The following is a 23,300-nucleotide window of genomic DNA, read 5'->3' on the forward strand; positions in this document are numbered from 1 at the left end:
AGATGCAATATCAGCTGAGTTTGGTTTTTTTGCAATTACATTGAGGTTGACCCTGTATTTTCCATAGATTTCCTGTACTCTAATCTCACAAATCGCTAGACCATTCAGCAGCACATTTATTGTGTTTATTTTTCTCCACATATTGTCTTATACTATATAAGGTCAGATCTGACCCTCCGGATCATCAGAGACTGAGAGTGTCTCCTCACTCTCCTCCTAACCCGGCTGCTGATAACTGCTTTACTTAGCTAGCTACATTATGACCTGGTGGTGCAATCAATAACATTACATTAACTTATTGCAGTTATTGTGGAAAGAAGGGCTGCAAGGACGTGCTACGTTATTACTGATGATGTGCTTCTGAAACCAATCGGTTCTGTCAGTGACAAATCCTCTATTGCAGTGGTTCCCACAATTAATTTTAAGGACCCTTGGTTATATTAAACCATGAATGCTCTTAACAAAACTCTGAGTTACAGACAATTAGTTGGTTCCTACAATGATCCTATAATTTGGCACTTTTAATTTTGTTGTACTTGTTACAATGACAATAAAGATCTATCTATAATTCCTATAATTTAGCTGGGGACCCACTGCAGTGTGCCTTCTTAGCTTTTTGAAGGTGCATCACAAAAGGTATATTCTTCTGCTGCAACCTTAGTTTCCATGTCAGCTAGTGTGGAGTGATAATGTAAACAAACAGCATTAATCTGTAAATAATCATGCTTATTGTGCTCAATGTTACTTGAACTAATGTGCAGAAATAACTGTAGGCCTATATATATTCTATAAATCTGATACTTAATGTGTTGCAAATCCCCCAAGGGATTTTTGCTTCTCCTCCAGGTTATGATTTGTTCTTTCTTGTTCTTTTAATTTCCAGCATTGTCTCCGTTATTAAATTGTATATTGTATAAGTCTTGTGGAACATGCCGCAACCAATATTTCACTGCTTGTGTACTTGTATGCGTGACAAATAAACCCTCTTGATTATTGACACAAAACCAAATGAATGCAAGCTTTTCAATCAATTTAATGTAGTGCTATCAAACAGATAAATAATTTCTATAAGAATGTATAGTACAGCATTTTCTGTCTCATTGTGTAAATATTTTGTTGAAGCACCAACAAAATAGAGGTATTTGATCCAAAACAATAGATACAATTTAGTCCAGCCCTACATTTGACACCTTTTGAGATGATAGCTGTAGGCAACCATTTTGCCACATTTGTTGCAAAAATACGGTTTCTCACCTGTGTGGATTCTCATGTGAACTGTAAGGCATGAGCGCTGAGTAAAGGATTTCCCGCAGACAGGACAAGAGTGAGGTTTGACGCCAGTGTGAACTCTATAGTGAATAGCTAACTTGTCCCTACGATTGTAGTCTCTGTCACATTTGGGACATTTGAAGGCTTTATGTCCTGTGTGAGTGTCTTTCATGTGTTTTATCAGGTCTGTGTCTCTGTGGAACTGTTTGCTGCAAATACTGCAAATAATTTGCTCCATAAAGAAAATGTCGTTGTCTCTCTGGCTGAACGTCAAGCCCGATCCGTCACTCTCGTCATATTCGTCTGCGATGTTGTCGCTTGTGATCACAGCTTCTGTGGTATAATAATGGATTGGCTGACTGTCACTGGTGCTTTCGGACGTACCAAATCCATTTATCCCACAGTTGTAAATACTCGTCTCAGAGTGTGGAATGTTGCTGAGGTCCACTTGGTGATCTTTAACTTGTGGAGACTGATGTTGAGCGGCCTCATCCTTCTGACTGGACATCAGCTCCTGTCTGGGGTTCAGATGTTGGTAAGGAAGCAGCTCCTCAGAGACTGGCTGGGAATCTGACAGAGAGAGAGAGAGAGCAAACAATTATGAGCTTGTTGATCTGCAACTTTTGCTGTTTTTGAATCAGTTTTGGTCATATGTCTCTGTCCACCAGACAGATACAAGACAATATACATATAATCAAGGATGGGACGATCTGAAAATTCGATGTGAGGATTAGCGATAAACTTTAAATCTATAGATATTTCAAATCAGATAATTAGATAATCTGTTGTTTAGGTATTATACTTTATGGTTCCCAACCTTTTTATACTGAAGTATCACCTAAGAAAATATTTGGCTCTCCATGTTCCACCATAATAACTGATGTTAAAATACAGGAGCGTATACATGCCCTTTTTGTTCCATTCCTAAGCCAATAATCCTGCTGTATTTAGGTTTAGTTAAGTTTAAACAAAGAGAAAAACGTACAACTCATGTCCAAGGTATGATGGACAATTTCACAATAAATTTGAATCTGCGATAAGAGTATTGGGAGTGTTTTTTTTACTCGATAATAATACCGATTAATTAACGTCAGATTTTCAGAAGTCGTGGCTGTTCTATTATTTGTTTGCCTTTACCCACTTAAGATAGTGTGAATATTTATCAAAAATCTCATAATGTAAAAACATTTTGTTAAAGCACAAATAGAGGTATTTGGTCAAAATATATATTAGATTTTGTCCATTTTGCTGAGCCCAGCATTTGACACATTTTCAGATGATTGCGGTGTAACCATCTTGCCACACTTGTTGCAGAGATAAGGCTTCTCACCTGTGTGAATTCTTCTCATGTGAACTTCAAGGCATGAGTGTTGAGTAAAGAGTTTCCCGCAGACAGGGCAAGAGTGAGGTTTGACGCCCGTGTGAATTCTACAGTGATCCTCCCAGGTGTCTCTACGAGCAAACTCTCTGTCACAGTCGGGGCATTTGAAGGCTGTCTGTCCTGTGTGACTCTCCTCCACGTGCTTCATCAATTCTGCGTATGAGTGAAACTGCTTTCTGCAAAAACAGCAGATTTTTTGCACTATACAGTACACATCAGCACTCTGACTGAACGCCATGGCCGATCCTTCACTCTTGTAAGAATTGTTTGCGACATCGTGGTTTGTGATCACGGTTTCTGTGCCATGAGAAGGGAATAGCTGACTGTCACTACTGCTTGCTGATGTAACAGATCCATTTGTCACAATGTTGGAAATACTGGTCTCAGAGTCTGGAATGAGGTCCATCTGTTCCTCTTTTGCGTGTCTGGAATGTTCAACAGCTACTGTGCTATAAGGAGGGATCATATGCCTGTCACTGCTGGTAGTTTCTGATGTAACAAATCCATTTTTCCCACAGTTGTAAATACTGGTCTCAGAGTCTGGAATGATGCAGAGGTCCACCTGTTCCTCTTTAACTTGTGGAGACTGATGTTGAACGGCTTCATCCTTCTGACTGGACATCAGCTCCTGTCTAGGGTTCAGATGTTGTAAATGAAGCAGCTCCTCAGAGACTGGCTGGGAATCTGACAGAGAGAGAGAGCAAACAATTACTGACTATGAGCTTGTAGATCTGCTAGTTTTGCTGTTTTTGAATTCTGAAAAGTAACAGTTTTGGTCATAATATGTCTCTGTCCACCTGACAGAGACGAGAAAATATACAAATAATTAAGGATTGGACGAAAATTCCATGTTAGGATTAGCGATAAACTTTAAATCTAGATATTTCAAATCAGACATTAGATAATCTATTATACTTTAAGGTATGCATTTAGGTTTTATTTATTTTTTAAACAAAAAGAAAAAAAGCAGTCCAAGTACAACTCATGTCCAGTGGACAATTTCACAATAAATGTAAATCTCATTCGTTTTTTGTTTTTTTTATCGATAACGATACCGATTAACGTCAGATTTTTAGAAGTTGTGGCTGTTCTATTAGTCTTTTACCCACTTTTTTGCCACACAAAGGCTTCTCACCTGTGTGAATTATTCTCATGTGAACTTCAAGGCATGAGTGTTGAGTAAAGAGTTTCCCGCAGACAGGGCAAGAGTGAGGTTTGACGCCCGTGTGAATTCTACAGTGATCCTCCCAGGTGTCTCTACGAGCAAACTCTCTGTCACAGTCGGGGCATTTGAACGCTTTATGTACCGTGTGACTCTCCTCCACGTGCTTCATCAATTCTGCGTATGAGTGTAACTGCTTTCTGCAAAAACAGCAGATCTTTTGCACTATACAGTAAACATCGGCACTCTGACTGAACACCATGGCCGACCCTTCACTCTTGTAAGAATTGTTTGCGACATTGTGGTTTGTAATCACAGTTTCTGTGCCACGAGAAGGGAATAGTTGACTGTCACTAGTGCTTTCTGATTGAACAAATCCATTTGTCGCAATGTTGGAAATACTGGTCTCAGAGTCTGGAATGATGCCGAGGTCCATCTGTTCCTCTTCTGCTCGTCTGGAATGTACAACAGTTACTGTGCTATAAGTATGGATCAGATGCCTGTCACTGCTGGTAGTTTCTGATTTAACAAATCCATGTGCCCCACTGTTGAAAATACTGGTCTCAGAGTATGGAATGATGCAGAGCTCAACCTGTTCCTCTTTTACTTGTGGACACTGTTGAACAGTTTCATATGAAGGGATCAGCTGACTGTCACTTGTAGTTTGTGATTCAACGCTGAGGTCCACCTGCTCCTCTATAACTTGTGGAGACTGATGTTGAACGGCTTCATCCTCCTGACTGTTCATCAGCTCCTGTCTAGGGTTCAGGTGTTGTAAAGGAAGCAGCTCGTCAGAGACTGGCTGGGAATCTGACAGAAGAGCCAATGGCAACCAATTACTGACTATGAAGTAGGCCTAATTGAAATTCTGGCCAATATTAGTTGACCACCACTGGCATTGGCATTTTACATTTATATAAAACATTACAACAGTATTAGCCTAGTAGCCAAAAAGTGAACCCGGACATGTTGAGTTAACTTGAGTACACCAAGGTTTTATGTTAGAAATGTTTAGTATGGGTCCCCAGCATGTAGAAACTGCCGGATGCTAACTTGCATATGTTGAGCAATTTTCATAATTGGCATATGTGACCATACCATTAACAACCTATAGAAGGCAAAATATTCAAAATTTCATTATGCTTTATCTAGCATGTGATGTGTCAAATTAGGGGGTTTTCATGATGCTGAATCCATTCCAAGCATTAGTTTTGCAAAAAAACACTCATTGGGCTTAAAACGGCCATGCCCCACGTTTTTAGCCCAATGAGTGTTTTTTTTTGCAAAACTAATGCTTGGAATGGATTCAGCATCATGAAAACCCCCTGGTTTGACATGTCACATACTACATAAAGCATGATGAAATTTTGAATATTTTGCCTATATAGGTAGTAATTGGTATGGTCACATATGCCAATTATGACAATTGCTCAACATATGCAAGTTAGCATCCGGCAGTTTCTACATGCTGGGGACCCATACTAAACATTTATAACATAAAACCTTGGTGTACTCAACATGTCCGGGTTCACAATGGGGCTCTATGGGCTGGCTACTAGACTATATGGCTCTTATGCTTATACAATTCCTAAGCACAAAAACAAAAACAGAAGTACAGTAGCCTACAATACAAGGTCTGCTTGCTAAAAGGATTTATCCAAGAAATGCAAGCTTTAAGGTATTCAAAACTATTCAAATACGATCACATAGACCTTGCTTAAATATGGACCAATAAGTGTCAGTTTGAATGAGAAAGAATACAAACTAAACATTTCAATCACTTTTAATTACACTTTCATTAGTACAAATTAAACGTACCAATACGTATGTGAGGCATGTGAGGTTTTACTGTGTTCAGGTGTCGTATGTCTTGTTTCAGCTGGTCCACCTCCCTCTTGGACTGAACAACTTGCTCTTCATATTCACTGATGGTTTTCTCAAGAACACCAAAGATCTCCACAGCAGCCGCTGTCAGACGGTCCTGGATAAACAATCTAATGGTCTGTTGTCTTTCTGACATTTTGGACCGGTATAGACTACTCTCAAATCAAATCACGGTTGTACACAAATTATGACAAAACAATGAAGAAAAAAAACTGAACAATGTACTGGCCGGTGGGACCATAGTTATAATAAAATATGTATACGCGTCTGTTGCGATGGTCTGTTGTTATTACCGCTCCTTCTTCCTGACGGTTATGTACTATAGGTTCTTACCGCTATTGCCATCTGCTGGATATTTGGAATACTGCACATTGTTAAAATCTGAAATGACAGAAATCTTTATTTCACATAGAAACTTGAAAGAGATTAAACCCAAAATTCACAAATTAATCACAGTTCTGTATAGCAGTTTTAAAAACAATATTTTGTTAAAGGTAGGGTAAGTGATAGATGTTTTGGTTAAATCAAAGTTATTCAAGTTTGTTGTTAGATTAAAGCACTCTATTCTGATATACTTTAGTAACAGGGGTCTCCCTGTCTCTCCAGTTCATTAACAAATATGACATTTCAGCTGAGTTGAAAAGTTGCAGTCAATCAATGTAGCAATGTAGAAGTACTCTGTTACAGGTAAAAGTCCAGTATTCAAAATGCACTTGAGTAAAAGTACAAAAGTATTGGCATAAAAAAAGATGTACTTAAACATAAAGTACCAAAAGTAAAAGTACTAATTATGCAGAAAGTCCCATTTCAAGTTTTCAAAATGTATAAAAATCCTTTGAATCTACAAGCTCACAATGTGTCACATTGAGGCGCATTGTGAGCTTGTAGATTGGCCATTTTCAAATGGCCGAGATATATCGTAATACAATTACATTTCTGTTTAACTTTCAGATTTGTAAACAACAAAAGGCAGATATGACTGACAATGACCAATAATCAAAAAAAACTAACGTTTTATGGACAATAACAGATTTTTAATCCACAATTTTGCAGTGAACCATTACATAAATACGTGTTATACATATAATTACTGGTGGCTACATGTCAGTGCTTTCTTGAGAGTTTTAAAGCCTCCCCTCCAGTCCCAAATACCCCCCCCCCCCAGGATCGGCGAAGGAAAACAAAAAAGAAAAAAAAGGGAAAGTGAGAACGACAAGAGAAAGAGTCAAAACAGCATGTTGACTCAGCCTCGGATGGCGCATGCACCTCATGAGTTGTGACAATAGATCAAAATCTGCACCGTCAAATGTAGGGTGAATTATACACTCATCTAATCCAGTGAGATGGTTTGCAGTGATTCAAAGTGAGAGATGAGAGCCTGCCAGTGTTTAAGTTTTCAACAGAACTTTTCTAGATTAAAAAATGACATTAGTCCCGCAACCAGGATCTGATGATTATGCAAAGTTCTTGAATTAACTGCGTGACAGGCATACACTGTGCATCCTCATCTTTGTACCAGTGTAATTATTTACACCAGTTTTTGAGAGGATTGTGGGTAACCACATTTAGCCACAGTTAGCCACATTTGTTGCAAAATTAAGGTTTCTCACCTAGCAACACCCACCACTAATGTTGTTCCCCCACTTCTTCCCCCTTGCCAGGTCCTCTGCCTGTATGTGTTCTCATGTGAACCTTAAGGTTTGCATTCTGATTAAATACTTTCCCGCAGACGTAGCAAGAGTATGGTCTGACTTCGGTGTGAATTCTCACATGAACTTTAAGGGCTGAGCTCGAAGTAAACGTTTTACCACAGACCGGACAAGAGTGTGGTTTTACGCCGGTGTGAACTTTCATGTGAAGGTTGAGGCTTGAGCTCTGAGAAAACAATTTCCTGCAGACGGGACAAGAGTGAGGTTTGACACCGGTGTGAGTTCTCATGTGAATGATACAGTTTGAACGTTGAGTAAACGATCTCCCGCAGACAGGGCACGAGTAGCGTTTTTCGCCAGTGTGAATTCTGTAATGAATAGAAAACTTGTCTCTACGAGCGAACTCCTTGTGACATTCGGGACATTTGAAGGCTCTCTGTCCTATATGACTCTCCTCCACATGCTTTACCAGGTGTGAGTATGACCGGAACTGCTTTCTGCAAAAACGGCAAATCTTTTGCTCCATAGAGTACATATCAACGTTTCTCTGGCCGAATGTCAAGTCCGATCCGTCACTCTCGTTACATCTGATTGCGACATTGTGGCTTGTGGTTGCAGTTTCTGTGGTATAACAAGGGATCAGCGGACTGTCACTGGTGCTTTCTGACGTAACAAATCCATTTGTCACAATGTTGTAAATACCGGTCTCAGAGTCTGGAATGATGCCAAGGTCCGCCTGTTCCTCTTTTACTTGAGGACACTGTTGAACAGTATTATTGGTATAAGGAGGGACCAGTTGACTGTCACTTGTGTTTTCTGATGTGACAAATCCATTTGCCCCACTGTTGTAAATGCTGGCCTCACAGTCTGGAATGTTGCTGAGGTCCACCAGTTCCTCTTTAACTTGTGGAGACTGATGTTGAGCAGCCTTATCCTCCTGACTGGACATCAGCTCCTGTCTAGGGTTCAGGTGTTGTAAAGGAAGCAGCTCCTCAGAGACTGGCTGGGAATCTGACAGAGAGAGCAAACAATTACTTGTTACAACTTGTATACTCCCAGAACCACAAAACACCAGAAGCATAGTCAGACACCGGACATAGGCCTGATTCAGTTACAGTTGTTGTGATTATGTGTGCAGATGCAGACTTCTAAAACAAAATGCATTTATTAGACCTACTGGACTGGTGTGAAGTGGTGATTTATAATTTAGCATTTTATGTAGACGTAGCACTCCATAATGTATACCCATAGCTTCACTGCACAGATAATACTGTTATAGATATTAGGTTCTCAGCTTGCTTATGATTCTTGATAACCATTTCTATATATTTGATATGGTACCTTGTGTTGTTCTTGCTTACTGTAAATCTCTCTGGATTGCAAAATGCCTAAATTGTGTGTATATTATTAGTTTTTACATAGACTTTTTTCAACTAGCAAATCAAGTGGGTTTTTTATTATTTTGTAAGTGTGTAAATTGTCTTTAGACTACTTTATGTCTACATGTCGAGGGCGTCGCAATAACATCAAATCACACCAAAAATTATTTATACATATGAACCTTTTTTTTTTAATACTAAAAGACCTAAACAGAGAGGCCTAGCCTATAATCACTTTTCATAACTCTTGTTATTCATTGACCTCATATAACAGGATGAATAATCGTACCTGTAGTGCACATCTGCATGTGAGGTTTTACTGTGTTCAGGTGTCGTATGTCTTGTTTCAGCTGGTCTACCTCCCTCTTGGACTGAACAACTTGCTCTTCATATTCACTGATGGTTTTCTCAAGAACATCAAAGATCTCCAAAGCAGCAGCTGTGAGTCGTTCCTCGATAAACAATCTAAGATGTTGTGTTCCCAACATTTTGGACCGACCGCTTTCAAATAAAATCGCAGTTGTACACAAGTGACAGGTAAAAAAAAGTACAAATAATGAAGATAGAGGGATAGTTACAAAACACGCAACGCAAGGATGATTAACTCGGATTACGGTAGTTTCCAACACCAACCGGCGTTTAGTATTGTTTTCTGTTTTCTTTTGTGACGATTTGGAGCCTGAAGCGGACACTTACATGTGCATCCGGTGCATCCGAAGGTTATGTGAACCCCAAATGGTGAAACCATACCTCTATTGCCATCTGCTGGCCAGGATGATTGTGATATTTTTCATATTACCCCATATACTGGCCTGGCTAGTAACAGGAGGTGTGTGTGGACTCTGTGGACTGTGGAGTGGACACTGGACACCATCACATCTATCTACATTTGCTGGCCTGGGTGATTCGTTTTGCACAAAATTACAAAAGTGCAAGTTTCCACCATATGCAGATTGGAGAAATAAAATTGCAATTACAGAAACCTTTATTTCATATTGTATAACAAGTTGAAAACACAAAATTATCCTTTTGGTGATCACAAAAGGGAAATGCAAACAGTGTAAGTTTATAGTGGACTCTGTCAGTGTATTACACACACAATCTAATTTAAGGTCATGTATCATTCTGCCTTGTCTGTTAGCTACTGATTGATTGCTTGATTGAATACTTTATTTGCAATAAGAAGCACAGGAAAGTACAGTTCAATTTGTAGTAAATTCATCGAAACATTTACAGACAATCAATCCAATCAATGTGTGCTGTGTGACTTTAGCCAATCATGCTTCATCCCACCACAACTCTGACAACCCAATTATAGGCTATACTAATACACTCATATTTATTTCTCACTTCATGTAGCTCTCATTAACTGAAGAGAAATACTTGAAAGGATCACACATTTTACTTCTCTGAAAAAAAAGGCTCCAAAACATTGTCATGTTATTTTTAGCCTCTTTTCTACACTGTTGGCTCTGGCAGTGTCTGGCTCTCTCTTTCTCTCTTTCCCAGCCAGAAGAAGAAGGGGGAGGGGCCTTCTTCTTCCCTTTCTTTTTTAAGGAAATAAAAAGATAGAGCTTGCACAAAGACAAATTTCAGCTCTAAACCTGTGATGTGACAATCCAATTGTTGAATTCTGATTCATGTGTTCTCAAGGACGCTTGAACAAAACATGTTCAACAAAAGACAAATTACACTGTAGTAAGTACTCGTACTAGCGTACTAGTTTCCCTCAAGTTTGTCCCAGTGTGAATTACTTTTGCCACTGACCAGTTGTGCAGCAAAGAGACTTTTACTGGGATGCAAGACTATATACTCTGGGGTGTTCAGTATCATAATAAGATATGGCATATCTTATCTTAATTTTTAGATGTGTGTATTATTGTTTTGTTGGGTCGAATTGTACAGTATTCTTTGTTTTATCCCGTTTTGCTCTTTCTCACTCTGTGAGGGGTGCTATAAAATGTATTTACTTACTTACATAAATGTTGTCTTTTCCAGGTTTTAAAGGTTGCATCACAAATTGATGAACTTTTCTGAACTTGATAGTTATTTGGTCAAAAATATAATTAAATTAGATTTTGTCCATATTGAACATTACGAGATTATATCTGTGGGCAACCATTTTGCCACATTTGTTTGCGAAAAATAAGGTCCCTCACCTGTGTGCAATTCTCATATGAGTGTTAAGGTATGATCGCCGAGTAAACGACTTCTCACAGACAGGGCAAGAGTGAGGTCTGACACCGGTGTGAATTGCCATGTGAACTTTGACGGCTGAGCTATGAGTAAACGATCTCCCGCAGACAGGGCACGAGTAACGTTTTTCGCCAGTGTGAATTCTGTAATGAATAGAAAACTTGTCTTTACGAGCGAACTGCTTGTGACATTCGGGACATTTGAAGGCTCTCTGTCCTATATGACTCTCCGCCACGTGCTTTACCAGGTGTGAGTCTGACCGGAACTGCTTTCTGCAAAAACGGCAAATCTTTTGCTCCATACAGTACATATCAACATTTCTCTGGCCGGATGTCAAGTCCGATCCGTCACTCTCGTTACATCTGATTGCGACATTGTGGCTTGTGGTTGCAGTTTCTGTGGTATAACAAGGGATCAGCTGACTGTCACTGGTGCTTTCTGACGTAACAAATCCATTTGTCACAATGTTGGAAATACTGGTCTCAGAGTCTGGAATGATGCCGAGGTCCGCCTGTTCCTCTTTTACTTGAGGACACTGTTGAACAGTATTATTGGTATAAGGAGGGACCAGCTGACCGTCACTTGTGTTTTCTGATGTGACAAATCCATTTGTCCCACTGTAAATACTGGCCTCACAGTCTGGAATGTTGCTGAGGTCCACCTGTTCCTCTTTAACTTGTGGAGACTGATGTTGAAAGGCCTTATCCTCCTGACTGGACATCAGCTCCTGTCTAGGGTTCAGGTGTTGTAAAGGAAGCAGCTCCTCAGAGACTGGCTGGGAATCTGACAGAGAGAGCAAACAATTACTATGGAACAACATCCAATTCATTGTATGGTCAAATAAATATATAGTACTGAAGAAGTTTCCAGTAGGGTTTACCTAATCTCTCAAGAACAGATTCCGAGCTGCGCTACTGAATCTGTCGGCAGCTTAGAGTATACTCTAAGGTCGGCAGGGGTATTCAGAATGTGTGTTAATAAGCAGTTAAGCACCCTACCGGAAGAGCAAATTCAAGGAAGCAAACCTCTAAAATCCCATTTAAAAATATTTTTTGTGAGTCTCTGGTCAGACATCTTCACAAGCCTATCCCATAGCCGGACCATTTGACATTTGTGTCTGATGCCTGGAGGTTCCCATCCCATAGAGTCAATTTGTGGACTCCCAAAAAGGATCTAATAGCTCTATGACGCACAGTGTTACAACTTGTATATCCCCAGAAAACGGGCCCCCATGCCCCATATATATCTCCCAAAAGCGGGCCAATCCGGCAAACTTTGAAAGCCAATTCGGATGGAATATGAAATACCGGACAGATCCGTCTTGAACACATGACTAGAGATAGTGTGTAACAATGTCAGCACAAACAAGGGCACAAACAAACAAACAAACAAGCACAAACAAGGAACTACATTATTTTCGCTCCTATGCCACCAAAATGTGGAACACCCTACCAACAGTCATTAAGACATGCAAATCCCTTGACTCCCTTCAAAACCGCTCTCAAAGGGCACCTACGGACGGCTGCAATTCGAAACTGGCCCCCGTAAAAATCTGAATCCCTCACTGTATATGTCTCTTTTCCCTTTTTACCTCTATGATGAATTCCTGTTCTGTTCTTTGACTATATAGAAGTGTCTATTTGTACGTCTCTAAATGTTTTGATGAATTGAACATGGTGGACCCTCTTGTAAACAAGTGTAATGCTTAATTGGGTCGTCCACTCACAGTTAACAGTCTTTGTATTGAGTTTGTGCTTGAAATGTACTGTAATTCTGCAAACTGTTAATACATATTTCAATCAATCAATCAAAATGTGTGGGATTTTGACAGAATCTGGAGGAGTAATATCAAAAAATGTGTTTTTCAAAAGTCGGCCTCCTGGTGGCGCTATAACAGGCCGTTCTGGAATTTTTGGGGCAGAGGTTCATCGTTGGCATCCAGTGTGCAAAATTCGACCGGGTTAACGGTGCCGGAGATTAGCTGGTAACGGACGGACGGACACACACACGGAGTGCAAAACATACTCTCTACGGGGTGAAGAAAATAATCGTACCTGTAGTGCACAGCTGCATGTGAGGTTTTACTGTGTTCAGGTGTCGTATGTCTTGTTTCAGCTGGTCCACCTCCCTCTTGGACTGAACAACTTGCTCTTCATATTCACTGATGGTTTTCTCAAGAACACCAAAGATCTCCAAAGCAGCAGCTGTGAGTCGTTCCTCGATAAACAATCTAAGATGTTGTGTTCCCGACATTTTGGACCGACCGCTTTCAAATCAAATCGAAGTTGTCAAAGAAGTACACATAATGAAGATATAGAGGATAGTTACAAAACACGCAAAGCAAGGATGATTAACTCGGATTACGGTACTGTCTCCAACTCCAACCGGCGTTTAGTAGTGTTTTCTTGCTTTGTGTTCACTCTTTAATGTATTCTGTTAGTAATCCCCCCTGGCTCTGATCGTTGCAATAGGCTATTAATAACTTGTTTGTCTTATCTTGTTTTGTATTGTATGTCTATGTACTGACTGTTATAAAGACTCTTTTAAACAAAAAAAAAGTGTTTGTTTTCTTTTGTGACGATTTGGTGAATGAAGCGGGGAGCTTACATGTGCATCCGGGGGTTATATTGTGAAACCCCAATGGTGAAACCATACCTCTGCCATCTGCTGGCCAGGATGATTGTGATATTTTTTACCCCATCATACTGGCCTGGCTGAGGTTTGTGTGGAGTGGACACTGGATACCAGCAATCTGCTACATTTGCTGGCCTGGGTGATTAGTTTTGCACAAAATTACAAAAGTGCAAGTTTCCACCATATGCAGATAGGAGAAATAAAATTGCAGTTACATAAACCTTTATTTCATATTGTATAACAAGTTTAAAACACAAAATTAATAAATATTCACAAAAAGGGAAATACAAAAAGTGTAAGTTAGTGCGCTCTGTCAGTGTATTACAATACACACACAATCTAATTCAAGGTCATGTATCATTCTGCCCTGTCTGTTAGCTACCGATTGATTGTATTGTAGTACTCTCAATTCATGTAGTCTCATTAACTGAAGAGAAATACTTGAAAGGACAAATCTCTAAACCTGTGATGTGACAATAAAGTTGTTGAATTCTGATTCATGTGTTCAAGGACAGCTTGAACAAAACATGTTCAACAAAAAACAAGTTACACTGTAGTAAGTACTCGTACTAGCAGACTTTCTGTGTTTCCCTCAAGTTTGTCCCAGTGTGAATTGTTTTTGCCACCAGTTATGCAGCAAAGATACTTTGACACATTGATACTGTGATGCGAGACTATATATACTCTGGAATGTTCCGTATCATCATAAAATATGGCATAAATGTTGTCTTTTCCAGGTTTTAAAGGTTGCATCACAAAGTGATCCATATTGAACATTACATTTTAGACATTATGAGATTATATCTGTGGGCATCCATTTTGCCACATTTGTTGCGAAAAATAAGGTTCCTCATCTGTGTGCAATCTCATATGAGTGTTAAGGTATGATCGCCGAGTAAACGACTTCTCACAGACAGGGCAAGAGTGAGGTCTGACACCGGTGTGAACTGCCATGTGAACTTTGACGGTTGAGCTATGAGTAAACAATTTCCCGCAGACAGGACAAGAGTGTGGTTTGACACCGGTGTGAGTTCTCATGTGAACATTAAAGTTTGAGCGTTGAGTAAACAATTTCCCGCAGACGGGACAAGAGTGAGGTTTCACACCAGTGTGAATTCTGTTGTGCACAGTCCACTGGTCTCTACGAGCAAACTCCCTGTCACATTTAGAACATTTGAAAGCTTTGTGTCCTTTGTGACTCTCCTCCACGTGCTTTATCAGGTCTGAGAATGAGGGAAACTGCTTTCTGCAATAATGGCAAATCTTTTGCTCCATAGAGATAGTATCATAGTCACTCTGGCTGAAAGTCAAGCCTGATCCTTCACTCTCGTTAAAATTGTTTGAGACATCATGGTTTGCGATCACAGTTTCTGTGGTATGACAAGGAATCAGCTGACTGTCACTGGTGCTTTCTGATGTAACAAATCCTTTTCTCACAATGTTGTAAATACTGGTCTCAGAGTCTGGAATGATGCTCAGGTCCACCTGTTCCTCTTTTACTTGTGGACACTGTTGAACAGTTTCATAGGTATACGTCGGGATCAGCTGACTGTCACTTGTAGTTTGTGATTCAACAAATCCATTTGTCCCACTGTTGGAAGTGTCAGAGTCTGGAATGTTGCTGAGGTCCACCTGTTCCTCTTTAACTTGTGAAGACTGATGTTGAGCGGCCTCATCCTTCTGACTGGACATCAGCTCCTGTCTAGGGTTCAGATGTAAAGGAAGCAGCTCCTCAGAGACTGTCTGGGAATCTGACAGAGAGAGCAAACAATTACTGACTATGAAGACTATGTGAAATTACACGTACAAGTGACCTGTTTTCTTTGGTATTTTCATTCTCCATTTCTTTCTACTTAAAACTGCCAATAATGGGAGGTTGTACAATCGAGAACTTTTTTTAACAGCTTTAAATCTGTCATTTTAATCTGAATGTGAACTGAAGATGTGCTATAATGTAAATGATGAAGAAACTGAGAAATATCATCATATAGTTCATAACAACTCATAAATATGTTAATGTGTTTGTAAAGTTTGTTTTAAGCAAACAAACAAGGCGCAAAAGTAAATGAAGTTTGTAAGTGAATCAATGTATTTCAATGTCAAACTGTGACATGCATATGTGCACTTAATAATTAAGTGTAGGGCATTTTAAAATCTGAGTTTCATCACTTCAGTTTCACTTTATCCTGTGGTTGAGTTATCCATCCTGATTGCATAAAATCGTTATCTCGCCCTGAAAAAGAGGTGGAGAGACCTTACTGATTCTGAACAAACTAACTAATCATCAGAATAGTTTACTTTTACCAATAGCAAAATAAAAATAAAATTCGTTTTCAATGATTCGCTTATGGGAATACAAAGGCATTTAAAATATTTCCAAACAATCACTTACACACACTTTTAACTGGTGGAAGGATGTCAGTCTTTACTGTGTTCAGGTGTCGTATGTCTTGTTTCAGCTGGTCCACCTCCCTCTTGGACTGGACAACTTGCTCTTCATATTCACTGATGGTTTTCTCAAGAACACCAAAGATCTCCACAGCAGCTGCTGTCAGTCGTTCCTGGATAAACAATCTAATGACCTGTTGTCTTCCTAACATTTTGGACCAAATACCACTCTCAAGTCAAATCGCTGTTGTACACAAATGCCAAAAAAGTACAAAGACTGACGCTGACGATAGCATGGACTGGTCTGAAGATGTTATTGTTCCTAGAACAGTAGAACTCCCTGCTTCCGGGTTATGTCAAACATTGTAGTGTGACGCTACCGCCATCTGCTGGCATGCAGATTGCTCTGTGAATAAAACCTACACTGCTGTTACAGAAACCTTTTCATATACTGGCAATACAGCTATACAGCAGTAGCTGCTATATATGAAGGAGGAAACACAAAATGCCAGGAAAGTCATAAACTTATCGCAGATCTTTTAAACAATGACAATTCTTATCGCAGATCTTTTAAACAATGACAATTTCATTAACTCTTGCATACATTTTGCGTAGTAGTAGGGATGCAAATTATTGCTTAATAAATTAATTTACAATTGATAACCTTATTGATCGATTAACTGGTTAGTTGATAGGCAGCGTGTTTTTTTTAATCTGGGAATTTCCCTCAATCAGGTCTAACATAAAAACTGAATTGTGCTGATATACAGAATTAATACAATTTATTATTATTATTTATTAGTTAATTTGACCATTTGAGATACAGGGCCAGGCAATGGCATATTTTATGAGGAATAAAGTGCGTTCCTCGGCAATACAGCGTTACAGAAAACCGCCCAATCATAGAACCGCATAATTTTCAATTAATTGTTAACTGTTTAATTTTTATTGAATTTCTTAACGGCAATTAATCCATTTTCGATTAATTGTTCACATCCCTACTCAGTAGTCTACTCAGATTGACTTGGCAGCCAGTTCTAATCTAAATCAGGGAATCCGCAACCCCTAGGGGTTCCTCAAACATTCTATCATATCCTCTATGCTATGGCATAGGAGCACTGCAATCATCCAGCTGTATGACAGAATAGACTTTATTACAAAATAAAAATCAGAAGTTGGCTCAACCGAGGCCTAGTTCAATATGCAAAACCATTTTACACAATATTATGTAGTAGGGGGTCCCTGCTTCATCTATGTATCATTGACCTAAAAGGGGTCCTTCTTGGCCTGAAAAACATTGAAGTTTAAATATTTTAAATCCCTAAGAGCCAATGGCTGTCTGAGGTCCTCACATGGTAACGTAACCATGTACCAGTAAATACAAATGTCTCAATTTATGTAGCCCTCTCATTAACAGAATAAAAATACTTGAATTATTACACATTATGAACTCACATTGTTGCTGACATCCCATTTGATTTAAAGCAGGACAGCTTGTATAAAACATGGACAGCAAACTACACAGTAGTAGCAGTATTAGTAGTAGCAACAGTTTCACCTGCACCATCAAGTTTGTACCAGTGTGATTGCCACCAGTTATACAGCAAATAGACGTAAAGTTGTCTAAATGTTGTCTTTTCCATGTTTTTAAGGTATACAGTACAGTGATGTAATTGTATGAACTTATAGCTTCATACATTTTGAGGTGTTTGGTCAAAGATATCATATTTGATTTTGTCCATTTCACAAGGTTTGAGATTTCTGTCTTCTGTGGGCAACTATTTTGCCAGAATAAGGCTTCTCGCCAGTGTGAACTCTCATGTGATCTTTAAGGGTTGTGCTTCGAGAAAACGATTTCTTGCAGACAGGACAAGAGTGAGGTTTGACGCCGGTGTGAATTCTCATGTGAACGGTAAAGTTTGAGCGTTGATTAAACAATTTCCCGCAGACAGGACAAGAATGAGGTTTTACACCAGTGTGAATTCTATAGTGAATAGACAACTTGTCTCTACGAGCAAACTCCTTGTCACATTCGGGACATTTGAAGGCTTTCTGTCCTATGTGAGTGTCCTCAACGTGCTTTACCAGGTCTGAGTATGAGCGGCACTGCTTTCTGCAAAAACGGCAAATCTTTTGCTCCATGGAGAAAATATCGTCATCACTCTGGCTGAATGTCAAACCCAATCCTTCACTCTCGTCACATTTGTCAGCGACATCATGGCTTGCGACCACGGTTACCATGGTATAAGGAGGGATCAGCTGACTGTCACTGGGGATTTCGGATGTAAGAAATCGATTTGTCCCACTATAAATACTGGCCTCAGAGTGTGGAATGATGCTGAGGTCCACCTGTTCCTCTTTAACTTGTGGAGACTGATGTTGAACGGCTTCATCCTCCTGAATGGACATAGGGTTCAGCTGTTGTAAAGGAAGCAGCTCCTCAGAGACTGGCTGGGAATCTGACAGAGAGATTGCAAACAAATTAAATTACTATGAACATGTACTGTCTGAAATGAAACTATTAAAACAAATAAATAAATAGAAATGTCATCATATTAGTCCAAAGCAAGTCATTACAGTCATATTATGAACATTTTAATTTGTAAACTTCAATCCAATACACCAAACCGACATATCCATCGATAAGTGTTGGAAAGCGTCTGTGGTCCAAAATCTGTTGTAGTGTGTGCGATGTGTACATGGTCGTAACGGGTTGCTCGTAGTAGTGGTGGTGAAGCGTTGTGCGCCGGTTCTCAAACCTCCATTAGCAGTGGGGTGACGGATAGGGGTCAGCGGGGGTTAGAGCTCTCATTTGTAGAGCTCTCTGGTTGTTGGTTTAGTGTTGCTGCCTAGGAGGGGAAGCAGGGGCCCTTTCGCAAGTGCAATGGAGGTAGTGCTCGCTGTATACCTTCTTTGTCAGAATACAGCGCATATATGGTATATTGCTACAGTGGCGCTGCATGCTTTTCAGACGCAGTAAAATGTGACTACGTTTGACTCATCAAAAACACCAAAAGATTTAAAGAACTATGGTTCAAGCGTAATGTGCCAGCTGTCAGATTTGAGATAAATGTATATAAAATATAAATTAAGACCAAGAGTTATTTTACTTACTATATCATAAGCGCTTTGTCCTGCTTTTGTCTAAGTGGAACTAAATCATGGGACAACCTACAGTTGGCTATGTTACTTGAAGTAACTTGAAAATTATTATAAAGGTGGATTACTTCAGAGGGCAAAGCTCGTGCCCCATGTGTTGAGTAGCTATTGATAATATATTGCTCATTAGTTGAAGCAAAACGACATGCTGGCTGTGTGCGCACACACTGCAGGCACACACTGTTTATCGTTTTAAGATGACATGAAATAAGACTGATATGATAAACCTGATATTGACCTTTTTTTTTAATACACTCATTTTTAGATGAAAGGCACAGGTACAGGCATACAAAAAATGCACATAAAACATAATTCAAATTCTTTGCCAACTACAATCAGTGGCTTGCCCCTTGCCTCATTTTTTAAAATCCTACCCCCAAACCCCAGCACCAACCACCGTTGACAAAGAAAAAGAGAAAAATATAGTAATGATAACAATTAAATACACCATAAAACTCGATTTCTTTTAAATTAACAAATTGTAAATAATAAATACAAAGTAATCCCTCCCAACCCACCCCGTCATAGGCCTGAAAAGAAAAATAAATGAGAAAAGATTTCAACAAAGAAAAAGTTTAGTTGACCTTTTAACCTTGTGCCTACGTCCTAGGTAAGCTGTGCAGTCGTGGTCATCTGTAGTGCTATCATTTCTCAAATTATTTAAGAATGCTTGCATTGCGTGGCAGGCATGTTTATGAGTTTTTGCTGTTGAAAAGCAAAAGAAAAGCAAGTCATATTCTTAGGATCAAACTAGCAGTCGACTGTCGGTGTGGAGACTGGAGAGTTGTATTCAGCAACTTTTTCTACACCTTTCAACTGACTGAACTCCTGACTTCACATAGTAGTCTGGACAACAAAGTTTAGTGAGTACTGTAGCCTGCTTTAAATGTAAAGCTTGTTTTACCTGTTACCTGTTCCTCTTTAACTTGTGGAGACTGATGTTGAACGGCCTCATTCTCCTGGCTGGACATCAGCTCCTGTCTAGGGTTCATATGTTGTAAAGGAAGCAGCTCCTCAGACACTGGCTGGGAATCTGACAGAGAGAGAGAGCAAACAATTACAGACTACGAAGACTATTGATGTTTGACATGTTGTACCAGTTTTCCTTAGTAGAAAGTTACGTGACAATAAAGTTGAATCTGAAACATAAGATGTGCTATAATGTAAGAATCTACCCAAAAAGATTGTCTCAACTCATCTCATTACAGTGATCTGGTTCAAATTGAAATGTGTTTTGTAAAGCTTGTTTTAAGCAAACAAACAAGGGTGCAAAGTGTACAATTACAAAGCATTCATTGAAGTTTCTAAGTGGATTTTGATTGACAGTTCTATTGACGCAATAATGTATTCAAATATATGATCACAAAAATGGTGACCATTTGTTTAATGGACCAATGCACCTTTAACAACATACGCATTATACTTTTAAACAAGCCTTAAAGGACCACTTCACCACTTTTCAATCTATCTTCATATAATAGGTCCTCACTAATAATCATGATAAAATGGCACGATTTTTTCTACTCGGTCTGTGTCTCATAGGAGGGCTGTGGGCAGATTATTTTTTAAACAAGATTTTTTTACAAAGATGTTTAGATTTTCATTATCGTGAGAACGATGGCTTCCATTTTTGCATTGCAACTTTTCAGGACTAGAAAGCCTGCAGTTTTTATTAGCTTGTATTCCCCATCGATGTCGTCACTGGAAGACGGTTTCTGAACACCCACAGCCCTCCTATGAGACACAGGCCGAGTAGAAAGAAATTGCGCCATTTTTTTCATGATTATTAGTGAGGACCTATTATATGAAGATAATTTTGAAAAGTGGTGAAGTGGTCCTTTAAGTCGATTAAATCCATTGCCAACTTCATGTCACCATGAAGTTGTATTCATGTTTTTTGTATTCCTTTTTATTTTAATGTTATGATTGTCTTTACTAGTATAATTTGTATTTTTAGGATCCCAGGAAGACTAGAGGCTCTTTCATGTCTCTAATGAGGATCCTTTAAAAAACATAAATTAAACATGTTATCCAAACTCTTAAGTTACATCCTCATCATCCAATCAGAAGAGAGACCCCCAAAAGATATTTTATCAGCTTCAATTGCCACTTTCTCGACTAACTAATCATACCTATTTTGCACAGCTGTATGTGAGGTTTTACTGTGTTCAGGTGTCGTATCATGTTTTGTTTCAGCTGGTCCACCTCCCTCTTGGACTGAACAACTTGCTCTTCATATTCACTGATGGTTTTCTCAAGAACACCAAAGATCTCCTCAGCAGCAGCTGTCAGTCGTTCCTCGATAAACAATCTAATATGTTGTGTTCCTGACATTTTGGACCACTGACCACTCTCAAATCAAAGAAATCACTGTTGTGCAAAAACGTACAAAGACTGAAGAAATCTAGACTAGAGCGTATGACGATATTGTTGTTTAATGTTGTTTTGGTAAATGTATCTGCTTCCGGGTAATGTGAAACGCACACAGTACTCAACTTTACCGCTATTGCCATCTGCTGGCCTGGATGGTTCCAAGTCTACCTGTCCAGCTTTCTGGATCTGGATGATTCATGCTTCTGGATAGAAGGCAACTGGATGTTGTACCTTTCATGCTTCCAAGAGGGTTAAGGTTAGGACGTCAAGTTTACAGCTAAATTTGATTGCCTCAAGTCATGACCTTGTGATTTCTTCCCCACTATTGAAATGTGAGTGGTTTATTCCCCTTTGTTACACCTTTACTGTTCCTGGTTGGTCACGGTCACACGCACGCACGCACGCACGCACGCACGCACGCACGCACGCACACACACACACACAGTTCAAGTCTATTGTGGAGGAAAACATAACTGCAGCAATCAAGATGAACACGATATATATATATATATATATATATATATATATATACACACACATATATATATATATTATTATTTTTTAAAGTAGTGTTCTGAAATCGCAGACCTTGATGTCAATTGTACTATGTTTAAACAGGTGAGAGCTTAAGATTCAAAAAGAAGAAAAGTCTACCAATGGCAAATGGAATTTATATAGCGCTTTTATCCAAAGCACTTTACATTGATTGTGCATTACATTCACCCATTCACACACTCATTCACACACCGATGGCGTTAGAAACCATGCAAGGCACCAACCTGCACATTGGGAGCAATTAGGGGTTCAGAGTCTTGCTCAAGGACACTTCGACACTAACTCTGGGGGAGCCCGGGATCAAACTGGGAACCTTGCAGTTGCCATCCGGCCACTCTACCCCTGAGCCACTGCCGCCCCTCTGATGGAAACTCAAATACCACTGGGTATTGACAAATCATTTCAAAGATGACATACAAGGCTGCCACACCCCAGGGAGAGGAATTAAGACTATATAATAAAATAAATATGATTTCCATAAAGGTGCTTTCCCGTTTTTGAATGACAGCAGACCATTACTTTAAGAGGTGAAAACACTAATAAGCAACCAACCAGTCAGCAAGGTCTACCATATACAAACATAATCCAAGGATGTATAGGAATAAAAATAATAATAATCATTCACAATCAGAATTTGCCCACCCAGACGGTAGCGATTTGTAAAATTTGACTATTGTGAATGATCTTCGAAAATAACCGATCTACAAGCTCACGTGTTACAATGTGACACATTGTGAGCTTGTAGACCTGCTGACTAATGAAAAAAAATGCATAAGTATAAACCTTAAAATGTACCTTACTGAAGTCATATCATATATCATGAGAGGATGTAGAATACGCACATTGACAGGTGGGTGCTGGGCTAAAAAGACTTCAGTTAAGATGGATGGAGCCTGCACACCATATAATGGTACATAAACAAAAATACTTCTTTATTTGTTAGTCTGATCTCACATAGTCTGATATCATATATCAGATTAGTGAAGAAAGAGCAGGATTTGTTTTTGCTGCACTCACTGTCAGCTACTGTCCACTGTGTGCTTTGTGACTCTACCCATCCATGCTTCATCACACCATAACTCTGACAACCAGATTATAAAATGAAATGCACTCATATTTCTCAAATGATGTAGCTCTCATTAACTAAAGAGAAATACTCTTTTGCCTGACACATTTGGATAAAGGTAACTACAGACTGCAATCTTGTTTAACATCAACCATTTGTTTTCAAGCAGGACAGCTTCAGCTTGTATAACAAACTATGTGCGTAA

At 39.3% G+C, this 23,300-nt stretch overlaps 3 protein-coding genes across 5 annotated transcripts; all 3 read right to left on the reverse strand.

Moving 5' to 3' along the window:
- Positions 1-1,015: 1,015 nt before the first annotated feature.
- Positions 1,016-23,295, reverse strand: LOC306921267 (uncharacterized protein). Its single transcript, XM_079498376.1, has 6 exons — positions 21,234-23,295; positions 20,006-20,134; positions 17,690-18,401; positions 3,786-4,171; positions 2,600-3,334; positions 1,016-1,839 (listed from the first exon to the last, which is right to left on the reverse strand). Exons 1-6 carry the CDS (start codon positions 21,433-21,435, stop codon positions 1,178-1,180), a joined length of 2,826 nt encoding a protein of 941 aa, XP_079354502.1. The 5' UTR covers positions 21,436-23,295; the 3' UTR covers positions 1,016-1,177.
- LOC306921592 (uncharacterized protein) lies at positions 6,909-9,450 on the reverse strand. Its single transcript, XM_079498794.1, has 2 exons — positions 9,014-9,450; positions 6,909-8,356 (listed from the first exon to the last, which is right to left on the reverse strand). The coding sequence occupies exons 1-2, from the start codon at positions 9,210-9,212 to the stop codon at positions 7,323-7,325; spliced, it is 1,233 nt and encodes a 410-aa protein (XP_079354920.1). The 5' UTR covers positions 9,213-9,450; the 3' UTR covers positions 6,909-7,322.
- Positions 9,692-16,300, reverse strand: LOC306921594 (uncharacterized protein). Of its 3 annotated transcripts, none has more exons than XR_013789793.1 (3): positions 15,947-16,300; positions 12,975-15,305; positions 9,692-11,703 (listed from the first exon to the last, which is right to left on the reverse strand). XR_013789793.1 is itself a non-coding variant. In XM_079498796.1 (2 exons), the coding sequence occupies exons 1-2, from the start codon at positions 13,171-13,173 to the stop codon at positions 10,880-10,882; spliced, it is 1,023 nt and encodes a 340-aa protein (XP_079354922.1). In that variant the 5' UTR covers positions 13,174-13,672; the 3' UTR covers positions 9,692-10,879. The 3 variants fall into 3 exon arrangements, 1 of the variants encoding a protein (XP_079354922.1); XR_013789794.1 differs by having other exon boundaries at positions 15,953-16,299; XM_079498796.1 differs by lacking the exon at positions 15,947-16,300 and having other exon boundaries at positions 12,975-13,672.
- Positions 23,296-23,300: the final 5 nt, after the last annotated feature.

Source organism: Electrona antarctica (genome assembly GCF_951216825.1).
Source record: "Electrona antarctica genome assembly, chromosome: 4".
NCBI classification, from domain to species: Eukaryota; Metazoa; Chordata; class Actinopteri; order Myctophiformes; family Myctophidae; genus Electrona; species Electrona antarctica.

Excerpts from the sequence above, each read along its gene's own strand:
- LOC306921594 (XM_079498796.1), bottom strand. The coding sequence starts at position 13,173 with ATGTCGGGAACACAACATCTTAGATTGTTTATCGAGGAACGACTCACA. Across the intron at positions 11,704-12,974 it reads CATGCAGCTGTGCACTACAG|ATTCCCAGCCAGTCTCTGAG; the intron begins GTACGATTATTT and ends TCTCTCTGTCAG.
- LOC306921592 (XM_079498794.1), bottom strand. The coding sequence starts at position 9,212 with ATGTTGGGAACACAACATCTTAGATTGTTTATCGAGGAACGACTCACA. Across the intron at positions 8,357-9,013 it reads CATGCAGATGTGCACTACAG|ATTCCCAGCCAGTCTCTGAG; the intron begins GTACGATTATTC and ends TCTCTCTGTCAG.
- LOC306921267 (XM_079498376.1), bottom strand. The coding sequence starts at position 21,435 with ATGTCAGGAACACAACATATTAGATTGTTTATCGAGGAACGACTGACA. Across the intron at positions 20,135-21,233 it reads CATACAGCTGTGCAAAATAG|ATTCCCAGCCAGTGTCTGAG; the intron begins GTATGATTAGTT and ends TCTCTCTGTCAG. Across the intron at positions 18,402-20,005 it reads TAAAGAGGAACAGGTAACAG|ATTCCCAGCCAGTCTCTGAG; the intron begins GTAAAACAAGCT and ends TCTCTCTGTCAG.